At 47.4% G+C, this 18,084-nt stretch overlaps 1 protein-coding gene across 1 annotated transcript; it reads right to left on the bottom strand.

Moving 5' to 3' along the window:
- Window positions 1–395: 395 nt before the first annotated feature.
- Window positions 396–7,268, bottom strand: LOC103473932 (NLR family CARD domain-containing protein 3-like). Its single transcript, XM_081613890.1, has 4 exons — window positions 6,102–7,268; window positions 5,653–5,826; window positions 742–821; window positions 396–583 (listed from the first exon to the last, which is right to left on the bottom strand). The coding sequence occupies exons 1-4, from the start codon at window positions 7,190–7,192 to the stop codon at window positions 396–398; spliced, it is 1,533 nt and encodes a 510-aa protein (XP_081470016.1). The 5' UTR covers window positions 7,193–7,268.
- Between the last annotated feature and the right edge of the window lie 10,816 nt (window positions 7,269–18,084).

Raw genomic sequence — 18,084 nt, 5'->3', positions numbered from 1 at the left:
CAAAGTCAGATGTCCTACCAGCTACCAGCCACACAGAGGGAGCCGAAGCTGCTTCCACTGGCTTCTGATGATGATGTGGAGCACTTCTTAACAACTTTTGAAAGGATAGCTAAGGTCTGTCATTGGCCTAAAGAAGAGTGGGCGGTCCGACTAGTACCACTTCTTACTGGGAAAGCACGTAGTGCTTATGTGCTGATGGACATTGCAGATTCTCACATTTACAACAAGGTGAAAGATGCCATTCTGACCAAATATGAGATAACTGCCGACACCTATAGAAGGAGGTTTAAATTCCTGGACATTCAACAGGGTGAGACACCAAAAGTACTTTATGTTCGACTCCAGGACATGCTCTATATGTGGGTCAAACCAGAGAAGTCAACAGTGAAGGACATTTAAGAACTGATGATCATGGAGCAGTTCCTGAGGATGGTCAATCCGGACTTGGAGGTGTGGATCTGAGAACTAGCCCCAAAGTCTGCAGAGGAGGCCGCAAGTTTGGCAGAAGTCTTCTTGTCAGCAAGGACGGGGACCAGAAGAGCCCACTTTGGCCGTGAAAACTTTCCTATGGGAAGAAGTAAGTCTGATGGGGGCGAAAGGGGTGGTGCTATAGGCCAGGCTAGGAGTTATTCAGCTACCAAGTCATTTTCTGTGGCTAAACCTAACCCTGCTAAGAATTACTCTTCCTCAAGACCAGATGTCAGATGTTTTCAGTGTAACAGAATGGGTCATACACAGTACACGTCCTGCCACTACACGGAGTAAACCCTCCCTTCTTTGTTCGGTACCCAGACCACTCTCCCCATCCCTTGCCCCTGAACCTGCTCACACAGTCCCTGTGTTAGTTAATGGTCAACGTGAAACAGCTTTGCTAGACACAGGAAGTTTCAAGTCTGTGGTTCTGTCTAGCTTAGTGCCAAGAGAACTGTGGAGTGATGCTAAGACAAAAATAAGTTGCATTCACGGTGATGAAATGGAGTATCCTGTAGCTGAGATTTATTTAACTATAGGAGGTCAGACATTTCTATTACCTGTAGCATTAGCATCAAGGCTTCCTTATGCTGTAATTTTGGGCTTAGATGTCCCCACTTTGACTGATTTAGTGTCAAACACAGCAGCTGGACATTTGACTCAAACTGATTGCCATGAGGGAACACAGTTCAAAACTCAGAACACTACACTCTTACAGAAAAATGTCCCCATAGTGACAGGAGCAGAACTTTCTTCTCCAATCTGTAGCTTGGTCACTACTAGAGCCCAGGCAGTACGGAACTCACTTAAAGAATTACCATTCTATGATGTAGAACTGGAGGTGGGCAGTGTAAAACCATCCAAATCCAGAGCTCAAAGAAGGAAGGAGAAGTTTTTAGGTTCAGCCAAAATGAAGGTGGAAGAACAGATGAAACCTTGCCCTTTGTTTGACTTTGATATTCCTGCAAACATTTCTGCTCATCAGAGATCAGACCCAACATTAAAACCATGGTTTGATAAGGTTACAGAAGTTGAGGGAAAGAAGCAGGGTAAATAAATGCCTTGGAAGATGCAACTTATGTTGTGAAGAATGGTGTCCTTTATCAGGTTAAAGGTAGATCAGAAGCCATTGCTTTACCACAGCAGCTAAGGGGAAAAGTGATGGAACTTGCTCATTCAGTTCCTTGGGCCGGGCACCTGGGATTTCAGAAATCCCTTCATAGAATAGCAAGTCGGTTTGTGTGGCCAGGCATGTACACACAGGTTCAACAGTTCTGCTCTTCCTGTCACACATGTCAGTTGACTACGAACAGAGGTGTTTCTAAAGCTCACCTACAGCCATTACCTATCATAGAAACACCATTTGAAAGGATAGGAATGGATGTGGTAGGTCCCCTGGAGAAAAGCTCCTCTGGTAACCGTTACATTCTGGTTATCTGTGATTACGCTACAAGATACCCTGAAGCTTTTCCTTTGAGATCAGTGAAAGCTAAACAAGTAGCTAACTGTTTGCTTCATCTGTTTTCACGGGTAGGCATTCCTAAAGAGATCCTTACAGACTGCGGGACTAATTTTCTGTCAAACCTTTTGAAGCAGGTCTATCAGTTGTTAGGTATAAAGGGTATAAACACCACCCCGTACCACCCCCAGTCAGATGGACTGGTTGAACGATTTAACCAAACACTGAAGAACATGCTGCGCAAGTTTGTTTCAGAGACTGGCAGGGAGTGGGACAAATGGCTGCCCTATATGCTTTTTGCATATCGAGAAGTTCCACAAGCATCAACTGGATTCTCTCCATTCGAGCTGCTGTATGGACGACAAGTGAGGGGGCCGTTGGATCTTCTTAAAGAACAATGGGAAAGTCCAAGTCCATCGGGTGAGCATGTGGTGTCCTATGTGATAAAAATGAGAGAGAGACTTGAACAAATGGCTGTATTGGCACATCAACACATGAAAACTGCTCAAGCTAAACAAAAACCTGGTACGATAAAAATGCCAGGGAGAGGAGTTTTCATCCTGGACAGAAAGTGTTGTTGTTGCTCCCCACCAGTGACAATAAGCTTCTCACTAAATGGCAGGGCCCTTATGAGGTCACACGGTGTGTTGGAAAGCTCAATTATGAACTGTATATGCCAGAAAGGAAGAAGAAACATCAGACTTTCCATATTAATCTGTTGAAACAATACCACGACTCACCACAGCAGTTTGCAATGTCGTCTGCTTCTCAGTCATCTCAACAGGATCCAGTGCGGAATGAGGAACATGCAGAAACTGTTTTGCCGCAACTCTTTGTGCGTGTGGTGGACGAAGAGGAGGAAAATGAGCTATTTTTTCCAGCCTGTAGCTCTGTACCTGTTTCAATTTCTCTCTCTCATCTTCAGCCATCCCAACAGCAGGACATAAAACCCCTTTTGGATCCAGAGCTGTTTCAGGAAAAACCTGGGTTCACAAGCCTGATAAAACACAAGGTTCACCTCAGAGAAAATACTGCACCCCGCAGGAAGTTCTACAGGGTTCCAGAACGTCTCGTCCCATAACTCAAGAACGAGATTCAGCTCGTGTTGGAGCTGGGGATCATTGAGCCCTCTGTGAGTGAATGGTGCAGCCCAGTGGCACTAGTACCAAAAAGGATGGCACTTTAAGATTTTGTATTGATTTTAGATACCTCAATAGTGTCTCTAAATTTGACCCTTATCCAATGCCTCGCATTGATGAACTGTTGGAGAGAGTTGGGAGATGCAATTTCATCACCACACTTGACCTCAGCAAGGGCTACTGGCAGCTAGCCCTGGCATCAGAGGCAAAAGAACTGACTGCTTTTAAAACACCGTTTGGGGTTTTTCAATTCAGGGTGATGCCCTTTGGCCTGCAGGGGGCACCAGCGACGTTTCAGCGCCTCATGGACCTGGTGCTGAGGGAGACATCTGACTTTGCTGCAGCATACCTGGATGACGTGGTGATTTTCAGCCAGACGTGGGAGGAGCATGTTCATCATCTGCAGCATGTTTTACAGCTCATTAGATCTGCTGGCCTCACCATTAACCCTAATAAATGTAAGCTGGCTCAGAGGTAGGTAGAGTACCTGGGCTATGTGGTGGGACATGGCCAAGTTAGACCTCAAGTGGGAAAAGTAGAAGCGATTCAGGCATACCCAGTTCTACAACAAAAAGGAAGGTCTGTGCTTTTGTTGGGTTAGTGGGGTGGTATAGTAAATTCATTCCCCATTTTGCAGACAGGGCTGCTGTTCTTACAGATTTAACAAAAGTCTCTGCACCAAATAAAGTACAGTGGACTGAGGAGTGTGACAAAGCTTTCAAGGACCTGAAGTCTGCAATCTCCAGTGACTCTGTTCTCTACAGTCCAGACTTTGATGACCTGTTTATACTGCAAACTGACGCCTCTGGAGTAGGCCTTGGTGCCGTGTTGCTGCAGGACATTGATGGTGAGAGACATCCTATTGTTTTTCTCAGTAGGAAGCTTCAAGACAGAGAGACCAGGTATTCCACAGTTGAAAAAGAATGCCTCGCAGTTAAGTGGGCTGTGGAATCACTGCGGTACTATCTGTTGGGCCGCCATTTTACCCTGGAGACGGATCATCGAGCGCTGAAATGGTTGCACCAAATGAAAGACTCTAATATGCGCATTGCACGATGGTATCTGTCACTGCAACCTTTTGATTTTACAGTGCAGTATCGGTCAGGAAAGTCTAACCTTGTGGCTGACTCTCTGTCTAGGATGTTTGAGAACTGAGTACTGTTGTCCTGGGTGACGGGGGAGGAAATGTGATGGAGACCAGGGGTTCCATCCCATGTTGATTATTGATATTATGTTATTTTCAGTTCAAATGTATTTTGTATCAGTTCTTTATTTCAGTTACTTTGACATTTGGTGAACATTCTTTTTGGGTAGGGAGACTGGCCATCTTTCCTGTTCAGAGAATGTGGGGGGGAATGTCAGTTTGTTTTGATTTAGATTAGTCAATTTGAGTTAATTGAGTACTTGCCTTTCTGGGTGTGTCTCAGCAAGGTGGAGCAGAGAGGGAGACAAATGCTCCTGGAACATACCAGCTTCCATTAAGAGGGGTAACACTCTGAGGATGTATTTTGCTACCTTTTCTTTTTGATTGACCTTAGAATAGTTTAGTTTTAATAATTTGCATGTAAATATTTGGATCATTTATTGTTGTTAGGTTTGTGTAAATAGTGTTTGTTGTTTGTCCTTTTTTTATCACGCCTTCACCTGGTGTAAGTGGAACTTGCCTCAGGTATAAGTGTAAGATGCTGTGTTTCACTAAGTGTGGTTGGAGATGAGGGTGTTGGTGTAACTTGGAGCTCCTGAATAAAAACACCTCAAAGACATATTGTCTCCTCCTTACTAACGCAGAGCCTCCGCCGGTCAAAGTGACAAAGATGTTTCTCCTCTTCCTCCTCTATCAGACCTTCTCTGTTCCTACAGCAGATTCCTCCATACCTGAGAGCTACCAGTTCAACATTAGTGACATGTAAAATGGATTAGAAAGTCTAACAACTGCTGGGAGGAAGGATCTGCAATAATGTTCCTTGTGTCCAGGATGCAACAATCTGTAACATTTCCAGAGCTACACTATCATTTGAAGCCTGACTTCATCTTTCTAAATGCCTCTCGTCTTGTTTCTTCCAGCCTAGAATAAATGAAAACCAGCAACGTATATGTGCTGCAACTTATTAGCCACATCTCAATCAGACATTTATTATAATCTACTATTGAAATAACATTTACATCATGTGTGATAGCAGGTAACGGGTTTCACCAGTATTGGTCACATTTTACCTGAGAGTTTCCAGCTTGCAGTTTGGACTCTTCAGCCCAGCAGAGAGAAGCTTCACTCCTGAATCCTGCAGGTTGTTGTTACTCAGATCCAGTTCTCTGAGACTGGAGGACTGGGAGCTGAGAACTGAAGACAGAGCTTCACAGCTTCTCTCTGAGAGGTTACAGACACTCAGTCTGAGGAGACAGGGAGAAAAATCTGTGATGAGACAATTCATCAGAATGTATATTTTTCTATCCAGTCAACAATGATCTTTTAGGAAATTTTGAAAGAGCCTATGAGTTAATCCAATATTGAAATGACATTTACATAATTTGTGATAAGAGATACTGGACAGACATCTGGTATCACCATGACTGAGAACATTTTACCTGAGAGTTTCCAGGTTGCAGTTTGGACTCTTCAGTCCAGCAGAGAGAAGCTTCACTCCTGAATCCTGCAGGTTGTTGTTACTCAGGTCCAGTTCTCTGAGACTGGAAGACCGGGAGCTGAGAACTGAGGACAGAGCTTCACAGCTTCTCTCTGAGAGGTTACAGACACCCAGTCTGAGGAGACAGGGAGACAAATCTTTAATTAGAAAATTTATCAAAATCTATGTTTTCCTTTCTGGTCAACAATGTTCTTCTTGCACAGATTGAAGGAGCTGTGTTGCTTCACATTTTTTCTATTACTTTTTATTATGTATTGGTTCATTATACAATTGGGGCTCCAGTAGAGAGAGGAGGCTGGCAAGACAACTGTTAAATTTCAAAATCAACTGCATGAGTCTAGTTGCAGTTCCTCTATGAAAAGTAACTGCAGTAACAATGTGTGTCCTTACAGAGCTTTGTTGGAGAATTTAACCACTTGCAGCAGCCTCAGAAGAACCTCCTCTGAAGCAGAGTATTTCTTCAGGTCAAACACATCCAGATCTTTTCCTGATGACACTAAGAAGAAACCCAGAGCTGACCACTGAGCAGGAGACAGTTTATCTGTGGAGAGACTTCCTGAACTCAGAGACTGTTGGATTTCATCCACTAGAGAGTGATCATTCAGTTCATTCAGACAGTGGAACAGATTGATGCTTTTCTCTGCAGACACATTCTCACTGATCTTCTCCTTGATGTACTGAACCGTTTCCTGATTGGTCTTTGAGCTACTTCCTGTCTGTGTCAACAGACCTTGTAGGAGTCTCTGATTGGTCTGCAGTGAAAGTCCCAGGAGGAAACGGTGGAACAAGTCCAGGTGTCCATTTGGACTCTGTAAGGCCTGATCAACAGCTCTCTGATGGAGAGACTTTAGTTTTGGTTCATTAAATGATGAAGACTTCATAGATGTGTTTGTTTCTTCCAACAGGTTGACACCAGAGGTGATGAAGGTCAGATGAACATGAAGAGCAGCCACAAACTCCTGAACACTCAGATGGACGAAGCAGAACACCTTGTCCTGGTACAGCCCTCTCTCCTCTCTAAAGATCTGTGTGAACACTCCTGAGTACACTGAGGCTGCTGTGATATCGATGCCACACTCTGTCAAGTCTGATTCATAGAAGATCAGGTTTCCTTTCTGCAGCTGATCAAAAGCCAGTTTTCCCAGAGACTCGATCATCTTCCTGCTCTCTGGACTCCAGTGTGGATCTGTTTCAGCTCCTCCATCATACTTGACCTTCTTCACTTTGGTCTGAACCACCAGGAAGTGGATGTACATCTCAGTCAGGGTTCTGGGCAGCTCTCCTCCCTCTCTGGTCTCCAACACATCCTCCAGAACTGTAGCAGTGATCCAGCAGAAGACTGGGATGTGGCACATGATGTGGAGGCTTCGTGACGTTTTTATGTGGGAGATGATCCTGCTGGCCTGCTGCTCATCTCTGAATCTCTTCCTGAAGTACTCCTCCTTCTGAGGGTCATTGAACCCTCTGACCTCTGTCACCATGCCAACACACCAAGGAGGGATCTGATTGGCTGCTGCAGGTCGTGTGGTTATCCAGAGGAGAGCAGATGGAAGAAGCTTCCCCTGATGAGGTTTGTCAGCAGAACATCCACTGAGCTGGACTCTGTAGCATCAGTCAGGATCTCTTTGTTGTGGAAGTCTAGTGGAAGTCTGCTCTCATCCAGGCCATCAAAGATGAACAGGACCTGGAAGTATTCAAAGCTGCAAATTTCTTTGGTTTCAGTAAAGAAGTGATGAACAAGTTCCAACAAGCTGAACTTTTTCTCTTTCAGCACATTCAGTTCTCTGAAAGTGAATGGAAATATGAAGTGGATGTTCTGGTGGGCTTTGTCTTCAGCCCAGTCCAGAGTGAATTTTTGTGTTAAGACTGTTTTCCCAATGCCAGCCACTCCCTTTGTCATCAACGTTCTGATTGGTTGATGTCTTCCAGGTGTGACGTTAAAGATTTCTTCTTGTCTGATTGTTGTTTCTGGTCTGTGTGGTTTCATGGATGCCGTTTCAATCTGTCTGACCTCATGTTCATCATTGACCTCTCCAGTCCCTCCCTCTGTGATGTAGAGCTCTGTGTAGATCTGGTTCAGAAGGGTTGGACTTCCTGCTTTAGCAATCCCCTCAAACACAGACTGGAACTTCTTCTTCAGACCAGATTTAAGTCGATTACAAACTGCAGCAAGATGATCTAAATTAACAGAAAAACAAAAATCAGGAATAAACCAAAAACATATTCTGAAGTTGACTTGAATAAATGTGATTCCATCTCTTCAGACATCAGTAAATGTGTGATTTATCCATCAGGTTAAATCTTTGTAGAAATCCTCTTACTGCTCTGCAGACGGTCAGCCAGCTCCTCCTGCTTCATCCTCCTCAGGAAGTTCAGTGTGATCTTCATCACTGCCTCTCTGCTGCTCCTCCTCTGCTCTTCATCATCACCTTCCAACACCTCATCATCCTCTCTCTGACTCTCTGAGCATTCTGGGTAATCTGGACTCAGAACCTTCTGGATCTTCTTCAGCTCGTTCTTCACAAAAGTGACAATGTTTTCCTCCAGCAGCTGGAACAGAATAATAGATGAAGGAAACATCAGACTGAAATCATGGAGCCAAACACCAGATGGATGTTGGACAGACTGACAGTCCTCTGGTCTACAAAGTGGAGCATAAAGACGACTGTGAACAGAAATATGGAAAAGTAGTTGTTCATCTACATACCATAAATATGGAGTCCAGCTGTGTTTGATTATGCTGGGCAGATGGACCACTGCGAACCTCTGAGCTCTGCTGTTCCACTCTGTGGAGGAACCAGGAACAATTAGGAAGTCAGAAATATTCCTCCAGCAGTATTCACAGAGGGACTCGCCAAGAGTTTCACATTAAAGTCCTTAAAGCATAAAAAGAGAGCATCAAATGAACACAATACAAAGAAGTTGGAAAGAGGAAGACAAACTACAAGGATGAAGACCGGAAGACGAACTTCAAGGATGAAGACCAGTAACACCAGAATCATCCAGTAGACATTTTAAAAAGTTGATGCTGAACTTAGACTTCAAACTGTCCACACTGTCAGTAGATCTGATGCTGGTGGAGACACTGTCCCAGAGCTTGGGGAAACTGTGGAAGTGAAGGCCCTGTCCACATGGGTCTTCAGGACAGTATGGGACATCCATCATGTTCTGATGACTAGATCTGAGGTGATGTGGACATGGAAGAGATCTGAGATATGTGGATGTTTGTCCATGTGGGGATCCTCTCCTGGATGTGAGCTCACATTATATCTGTCCACACAGAGTCAATCAGAAAGTAAAGGTCCATGAAATTATATGTGGATGTGAGTAGTGAACCAGATGATCCAAGTAGTTTTGAAGATGTAATGCTCTTGTTAGTCCCACTAAGAAGCAGTAGAACCTCTGATGCATAACCTTTGCCTACACCTCCATGGATGCCTTTCAGACTTTGCCAAAAACTCCACACCACAGGCCTCCGTCGGATCAACTCAGCAAGTACAAGTACACCCAACCACCAGAGTCACTTCTGCCTTACTCCAAACCAGGGGTGTCCAGGGTCCAACATCGTGCTGCAGCTGTACAAGTGGCAGTAGTGCCAGCAGTCCCATCATGGCAGCCCCACAGCGTTGATTGACACCCCGGGCCCGGATTACCCATTCAGGCCCAGCCACCGTGCCAGCCTCCTCCTCCTCGTTGCGCAGGTGGGACGGGTCTCCTTGCTGTGTGACGGTGCTGCCATCGGCTGCAGAAATCCTGCCACTGGGTACTCTCCCCCAACAAAAGGCAGCACACTCCCGCCGAACAGGTGACCGTAAGGCCTGCTGGGGACGAGCCTATGCTAACCTTTCCCTTACATTGTCCCTTGAAGGAGCAAGTCTCAGATGCTGAAGTTGAACCAGGGCAAAATGCCTCCATCTAACCCCTGGGACATTAGCAGTTTTATGGAACGATTTCAGTTTTTAGAAATGAAGATTCAACAGTTGGAGGTGAACTTTGAGCTCAATGCTACCCATGGAAAAGAAACAACTCTTCCTCAAATCAACGGCGAGGTCGTACGCCCCACAAGTGGCTCACCCTGGAACGACTAACAGGGAGAACCCCTCACCTGGACAAATCAGTGAGGTCGGCTCTGAGCTGAAACCCACCTCCAACTTCAACTCCGCCAAAGAAAAGTGAACAAGCAGCTAGAACCAAAACGGCTCCACTGACCCCGCTCCCAAAGACAAAGCGACCAGCACAAGCCTCAAAGCATTCTGACTTTGTGGGAATCCCGCTGAAAAACAGATTTTCTGCACTCCATCCTGAGCCTTTGAGGAAAACCTCACCTTTAGACATCAACAATGAGGCTAGACCGACACATCCACCTCCCAAAGCTCCAAAGGACAATGTGACCACCAGGAAAACGAAAGGTATGTCAAGAGTCCTTATTGTTGGAGATGAGGCAGCAATCCCAAGAAAATGGGAGTGATTTCTTTTCCTGGTGACACTGCATCTGATTTGTCTCGCAAGGTGCTCTCTCTACCTCTAGTTGAGCATGTTGGAACTAACGATCTGGCAAAGCAAAAATCTGAGATTCTGAAAAATGACTTTAATAATCTTCTGAACACTATGGGAAAATTAAAAATGAAGTTATTTCTCAGCGGTCCAATTCCATCACCTCAATGGGGAGACGAAAAACATTCCAGACTGGACATAATAAACAAATGGCAGACTAAAACATGCTCTGCCAGCTCAGTGACCTTCATCAATAACCTCTCGGTCTATTGGCAGCGCTTTCACTTCTTTGGAAGAGGTGGATGCAATCTTAATAAACATGGGATAAAGCTGCTCTGCAAACATTTTTAATTTTATCAAATGAAAGGATACCAATATGACCATCGCTCCAGAAGAACATGCTCAAGGATATCTGACTAGGATGGAATCCAGGAGCAAATTGTCCCAAACCAAACTGATAAAACATCGACTGGGGACAGAGCGAATCACTACAAGAAAAGTTACAAAAACTGTTTATAATGACATATATAAAGAAAGACTACGTAATTATCACTCCTCCTTGGGCTGCCACCTTATCGTGGTGGAGGGGTTTGAGTGTCCCAAACCCCTCCACCACGATAATTAATTGGATCCAAAGAAAATATCTTTGGATCTGGCGTTCCCTCGCCCAGACGCGGGTCACCGGGGCCCCACTCTGGAGCCAGGCCTGGAGGTGGGGTACGATGGCGAGCCCCTGGTGGCTGGGCTTTTACCCACGGAGCCTGGCCGGGCTCAGCCTGAAGAGGAGACGTGGGTCCCCTTTCCAATGGGCTCACCACCTGTCAGAGGGGCCAAAGGGGTCGGGTACTTTGTGTTAAGGGCGGCAGCTGAGGGAGGGGACCCTGGCGGTCTGATCCTCGGCTGCAGAAGCTGGCTCTTGGGACGTAGAACATCACCTCTCTGGTGGGGAAGGAACCGGAGCAAGTGTGCAAGGCTGAGAGGTTCTGGCTAGAAATAATTGGCCTCGCCTCGAAGCATGGCTCTGGTTCTGGAACTATTCTCCTTGAGAGGGGATGGACATACTTCCACTCTGGAGTTGCCCACGGTGAGAGGCGCTGGGCATACTTGTTGCCCCCATCTTGGCGCCTGTATGTTGGGCTTTACCCCGGTGAACGAGAAGGTAGCCTCCCTCTGCCTACAGGTAGGGGGACGGGTTCTGACTGTTGTCTGTGCTTATGGGCCAAACAGCAGTTCAGATTACCCACCCTTCCTTCCTTACATCTGGCGGAGTCCCCTGTGAGACGGCACTTTAACTCCCATCTCTGGCAGAACTTCGAACACGTTCCGGGGGAGGTGGGGAACATTTAGTCTGAGTGGACCATGTTCCGTACCTCCATTGCTGAGGCGGCTTATCAGAGCTGTGGCCGCAAGGTTGTTGGTGCTTGTCGAGGCAGCAACCCTCGAACCCGTTGGTGGACGCCTTCGGTGAGGGATGCTGTCAAGATGAAGAAGAAGTCCTATCGGGCCTCTGTTAAAAAAGGGGGACCGGAGGGTGTGCTCCAATTACAGGGGGTCATACTCTTAAGCCTCCCTGGTAAGGTCTATTCAGGGGTCCTGGAGAGGAGGGTCCGTCGAATAGTCGAACCTCGGATTCAGAAAGAGCAGTGGGGTATTCGTCCTGGTCATGGAACACTGGACCAGCTCTACACCCTCAGCAGGGTCCTGAAGGGTGCATGGGAGTTCGCCCAACCAGTCTACATGTGTTTTGTGGACATGGAGAAGGCATTCACCGGGTCATTGTAGAGGGTTTTCTGGGAGTATGGGGTACAGGCCCCTTTGATACGGGCTGTCAGGTCCCTGTATGACCGGTATTAGAGTCTGGTCCGCATTGCCGGCAATAAGTTGAGCTCGTTTTCGGTGAGAGTTGGACTCCGCCAAGGCTGCCATTTGTCACTGATTCTGTTCATTACTTTCATGGAGAGAATTTCTAGGCGCAGCCTAGGTGTTGAGGGGATCCGTTTTGGTGGCCTTAGGATCGCATCTCTGCTTTTTGTGGATGATGTGGTCCTGTTGGCTTCATCAGATCGTGATCTGCAGCTCTCGCTGGAGCGGTTCGCGGCCAAGTGTGAAGCGGCCGGGATGAGGCTCAGTGCCTCCAAATCCGAGGCCATGGTCTTGAGCCCGGAAAAGGGTAGAGTGCCTTCTCTGGGTCAGGGGGGTCGTCCTGCCTCAAGTGGAGGAGTTTATGTATCTGGGGATCTTGTTCACGAATGAGGGAAGAAGGGAGCGGGAGATCGACAGGCGGATTGGGGCAGCATCTGCCGTGAAGCGGGCGCTGTACTTGTCCGTCGTGGTGAAGAGAGAGCTGAGCCAAAAAGCCAAGCTCTCGATCTACCGGTCGATCTACGTTCCCACCCTCATCTATGGTCATGAGCTTCGGGTCATGACCGAAAGAACGAGATCACGGATACAAGCGGCCGAAATGGGTTTCCTTCACAGGGTGGCTGGGTTCTCCCTTAGAGATAGGGTGAGAAGCTCGGTCAATCGGGAGGGACTCAGAGTAGAGCCGCTGCTCCTCCACGTCGAGAAGAGCCAGTTGAGGTGGCTTGGGCATCTGGTAAGGATGCCTCCTAGACGCCTCCCTGGTGAGGTGTTACGGGCACGTCCCACCGGGAGGAGGCCTCAGGGAAGACCCAGGACACGCTGGAGGGACTATGTCTCTTGGCTGGCCTGTGAACGCCTTGGGGTTCCCCCGGAGGAGCTGGAAGAGGTGGCTGGGGAGAGGGAAGTCTGGGCCTCCCTTCTGAAGCTGATGCCTTGCCAGCATGCCTAGGTGAGCCCCATGTGGGGAAAAGGAGGGCAGACCAGATAGGTCCCATATGGGTTTGTCCGCGAGTTCCATGATGGCCCCACATGGGTTTGCCCATTTAGGGCCACTGCCCCCATGGGCCCTACATTGTGGTGGGCCCACATGGGTTTGCCCATTTAGGGCCCATGTAGGCTGAGGCCCTACATGGGCAAACCCATGTGGGGCCATCATGGAACCCGCGGACAAACCCATGTGACCCAGATATCAGCTCTCCTTTCCCCCACATGGGGCCCACCTGGGCATGCTGTTAGGGCCCCGCGACCCGACCCCGGATAAGTGGCAGAAAATGGATGGATGATTGGATGGATGTAATTATCACTCAACACTAAAACATGGAAGGAAGGCTTTCTTTGCATTGCCTCGTGCGCCGCAGCAGCTGGATTAAGACTTAAAAGCCACTCTTGCTGCTAAAACATGAGCAACTCTAACAGATTCTGTGTTAGATTTGGTGAAATCTGGGAGAGGGTAAGTAGTTTAATCGGCCAACCTAAAAAGCAATAAGTTATGATTGCAATTTACTTTTTGAACAAACTGAGCTTTATTTGCGTTGATTACTGCAGCAGCATAATCAAACTAAAAGATTAAACTCGCATCATCAGAGTGTAGCTATGGTAAAACAATCTAACTATGAATATTATTCTTTGGACTTTTACAAAGTAAACTGCCAGCTCCTTAAAATCTTATATATAAATGTTAAACAATTGAAAATCTTTTAATTTATGTACACACCGGATTCCAAAAAAAGTTGGGACACTAAACAAATTTTAAATAAAAACTGAATGCAATGATGTGGAGATGGAAGATGTCAATATTTTACTCGTAATAGAACAGATGGCAGATCAAAAGTTTAATCTGAGTAAATGTAACATTTACTCAGATTACATATGTTTAATCAGGAAATATGTTACTCAGGAAAAATATGTTGATTCAAAATTTCACAGTGTCTACAAATCCCAAAAAAGTTGGGACAAGTAGCAATATGGCTGCAAAAAGGAAATTGAACATATAACAAACAGCTGGAAGACCAATTAACACTAATTAGGTCAACTGACAACATGGTTAGGTATAAAAAGAGCTTCTAAGAGTGTCAGTGTCTCTCTGAAGCCAAGATGGTAAGAGAATCACCAATTCCACCATTGTTGCACAGAAAGATAGTGCAGCAATACCAGAATGGTGTTACCCAGCGTGAAATAGCAAAGACTTTTAAGTTATCTTCATCAAGCATGCATAACATTATCAAAAGATTCATAGAATCTGGAACAATCGCTGTGCGTAAGGATCAAGGCCATAAAACAAAAGTTACGTATGTAACTACGGTTCTGTGAATCCCGGATGACCGCCAGAGGGCGGTGCTGAAAGCACTGAATGTTCCCTTCGCGCATGCGCCGTTCGAGCAATAATATCAATGGAGTCACACCTGTGACATATTGGATGATCAATCAGAGGCTATTTAGCATGATGTCATCCAAGGCTCTGTTCCTACAGAATCTTCTCATGAAACGTAAGGATTCTGAGTGACAGAGAATCTCTGGCGGTCATCCGGGATTCATAGAACCGTAGTTACATACTTAACTTTCGTTCTATTCATCCCTACTGACCACCAGAGGGCAGTGCTGAAAGCACTGAATGACTAAAACCAGCAATGTCACAAGGAATCCTGAGCACATACCTCACTGAGGAGACCCAGAGGACCCTTGTAAAAGAACCTGGTCCAGAGGATGAGAGGAGGCCACATTCACATTGTAATATCTAGTGAACGTGTTCGGAGAAGCCCATGATGCAGCAGCACATATATCTTCCAGTGGAACTCCTCTCAACGCTGCCCAGGAAATTTAAACACTCCTGGTAGAGTGTGCCTTCTCGCCGACTGGCCGGAGGCGACGCCCTCCAGCGTAGGCGTGGCAGATGACATCCACAATCCAATGGGAGAGGTGCTGTTTGGACAGAGGACAACCTAATCTAGGGCCCCATAACACAAGAAAAGCTGGTCCGAGCATCTTATAGCAGCAGTGGCCTCCAGTGCCCTTACTGGGCACAGTAACATAGAACTGTCGCCAGCTTCCCCCGATGTAGGCTGAAAACGCGTCAACCTCAATGGTTGGTTACAATGAGAATGAGAAAACACTTTAGGGATTAATGCCAGGTTTGGCCACAAGGTAATCCCAGAACCATCTGAGACATGAAGGGCTGACAGGAAGAGAATGTAGCTCACTGACCCTCTTAGCTGAGACAATAGCCAACAAAAAAGCTGTTTTACATGACACCCATTTGAGGTCTATATGAACCAAAGGCTCAAATGGAGGGCGGCACAGAGCATTGAGGACCAAGGATAGGTCCCAAACTGGTGCTCATTGAACTGTTGGCAGGTGCAGCCTACAAGCACCACACGAATAAAGAGAAACCAGATTATGGCTCCCCAATGTCAGCATGACCAGATGATATAGCCACTACATATACCTTAATCGTCGAAGTAGAGCATCCCTTATCAAGAAGAAACGGAAGAAATTCCAAAATAGTTGGTACCGGAAAGGTAACCGGATCAGCATTATGGGCAGAACACCACCGGGTAAACAGACGCCATCTGTTTTCATATTGCTGACGAGTGGAGAATGCCCTGGCACTCAAAATAGTGTGCCTGGCAGGACCTGAATACCCAGTCAGCTGCTGTTCAAACCTCCCAGTGGCCACACCCACAGCCGGAGGCGCTGAGGATTGGGATGCCATATCTGACCCCAAACTGAGACAGTAAATCCCTCCTGGTCGGAAGACACCATGGGACACTGTGACACAGACTCGGTAGAAGTGGGAACCATGGCCATTTCGGCCAATATGGAGCCACCAGCAATATCCTGTGGCCCTTCTCGAGAACTCTCTTAAAAGTCGGCCATATCAGGGAAAGGGGGGGAAGGCATATAGGAGGACCCTTGGCCAAGGATGGGCCAAGGCATCCTGGCCCAGTGCACCTGCTGTCCTGTAAGGAAAAACCATAGAGAACAATGAGTCGACTCCTCTGCGGCGAACATGTCAACCTCTGGCTGACTGATAAGGTCCCAGATCAGGCGGGACATATTGCTGTGGAGGGACCACTCTCACGGAGCTGGCACCCGTTGGGAAAGGGAGTCTGCTACCTGGTTGTGGAGCCCTGGCAAGTACACCACCCACAGGGTGGATAGGTGAAAATACGCCCATTCCAGGAGATCCTGGGACTCCTTCAGAAGCTGTTCTGACCTGGTGCCACCTTGGAGGTGTTGTCTGACCGAATCAGGACATGCCTCCCCTGCAGGTGGGACAAAAAGTGCCTGAGAGCCAAATGCACAGCATGCAGCTCCAGTACAATCCTGTGGACACCAGCAGCCCTGAACTGCCCTGTGTTGCCACACAGTGCCCCATCCCATGGAGCTGGCATCTTTTGTGACCACCTCTCTTGATACACCACCACCCCCATGGACACACCCCTTGACAAATAGGCCCTGTCTCTCCATGGACTCAGGATCCTTTGATCCACCTCTGCAAAGAGCGCAGTGACAGCAGACCTAAGGCTCTAGGGTCCCGCCAACAAGCATGCAACTCCCTGAGGTACTCCTCTGATGGAGGGACAGAAAAGGGAGCAGGGCCTCATCCACGCCTGAAAAGGGCACTGCTAGGAGCGGACTCCACTACTTGTGGGACATCCAGCTGCAGCTGTCTCAAGGCCATATGCATGATGTCCCGCATTGAGCTGTCACCAGACCCACTAGCTGCACTCTGAGACAAAGCACGTGTGCCAGTCTGCGAAGCGCGAGATGACTGTACCTCCTTCTCCTCATTCCCAAAGTGAGAGGCAGAGGCAGCCAAAGAAAGCACATTGTCCTCCACACCCAACTCTGGCATAGGTGGGGAAGGAAACCCAGTCAGGGGAGCATCCACCTGACGTGCCTGAAAAAGGAATTTCATCTACGCCAACTCTGCAGACAATCGCTCAACCCTTGTGGCAAGACCTTGGTCAGACTTAGCTCGCCTCTTCTTAGGAGATGCCAAAGAGGTTGTGGCCTCAGTTCTGCGCTTAGAGCACCTAGGCGTGGCCACCTACCCAGAAGGTGGAAGGTCATTTCCACACTCAGGGCGTAACTGAGCCAGTCGAGCCACCTTAACTGCATGGGACATGTAGCTGCAGTTCATGCAGGGATTATCCGACAGGGCCTCAACCAGGTGATCATACCTGAGGCAGGCAGGGCACAGGTCATGACCATCATCTGCCTGAAGCACAGCCCCACAATCCGAACAACAGTGGGAGCTATCCATGTCCAAAAACTGAATTGAGTCGCACCACAGGCAGACAGAGCAGACTACAATTGGGAGAAGGGGCAGAGAACGCTACCGTCACCAATTACAGAAAAATCCAGCAGACCAATGACAGGCATACCGTCAGCTATGTCCAGAATAAAGGAAAAAATTAAACTGGGGGAGGGGAGCGAAAACGCTGCCGTCACCAATTAAAGCAGCAAATGAAGAGTGTCAGGTAAGCCCAGCACAAAGCTACGATCAACAAGATCGATTAAAATTGGGAGAGGGTGCGAGACGCTACCGTCACCAATTACAGAAAAAACCAGCAGACTAACGACAGGCAGACGCGGTCAGCGACGTCCAGTATAGGACGAAAAAATAGATCAAGATCGGGAGAGGGGGCGCGAACTGCCTTCACCAATCACTGCCAAAAACTGAAGAAAAGAAAAAAAGGGGCTGACGCTGTCAGCCACATCCGGACAGGACGAAATTCCACATGAAACTGGGAGAGGGGGATAAAAAGGTTTCCACCACCAGTCAAAGTAATAAACTGCTTACTAGGTCGACTAAAATTGGGAGAGGGGGTGAGACACTACCGTCACCAATTACAGAAAAAACCAGTAGACCAACGACAGGCATACGCGGTCGGCGACGTCCAGTATAGGACAAAAAAACAGATCAAGATCGGGAGAGAAGGCGTGAATGCTGCCATCACCAATCACAGCAAAAGGCTGGAGAAAAGAAAAAAGGGGCCGACACCATCAGCCA

This window comes from Poecilia reticulata, chromosome 12 (genome assembly GCF_904066995.2).
Source record: "Poecilia reticulata chromosome 12, P_reticulata-male-v2, whole genome shotgun sequence".
NCBI classification, from domain to species: Eukaryota; Metazoa; Chordata; class Actinopteri; order Cyprinodontiformes; family Poeciliidae; genus Poecilia; species Poecilia reticulata.
Note: the sequence above shows the minus strand (reverse complement) of the source record. Positions and strands in the feature narration are given on the sequence as shown.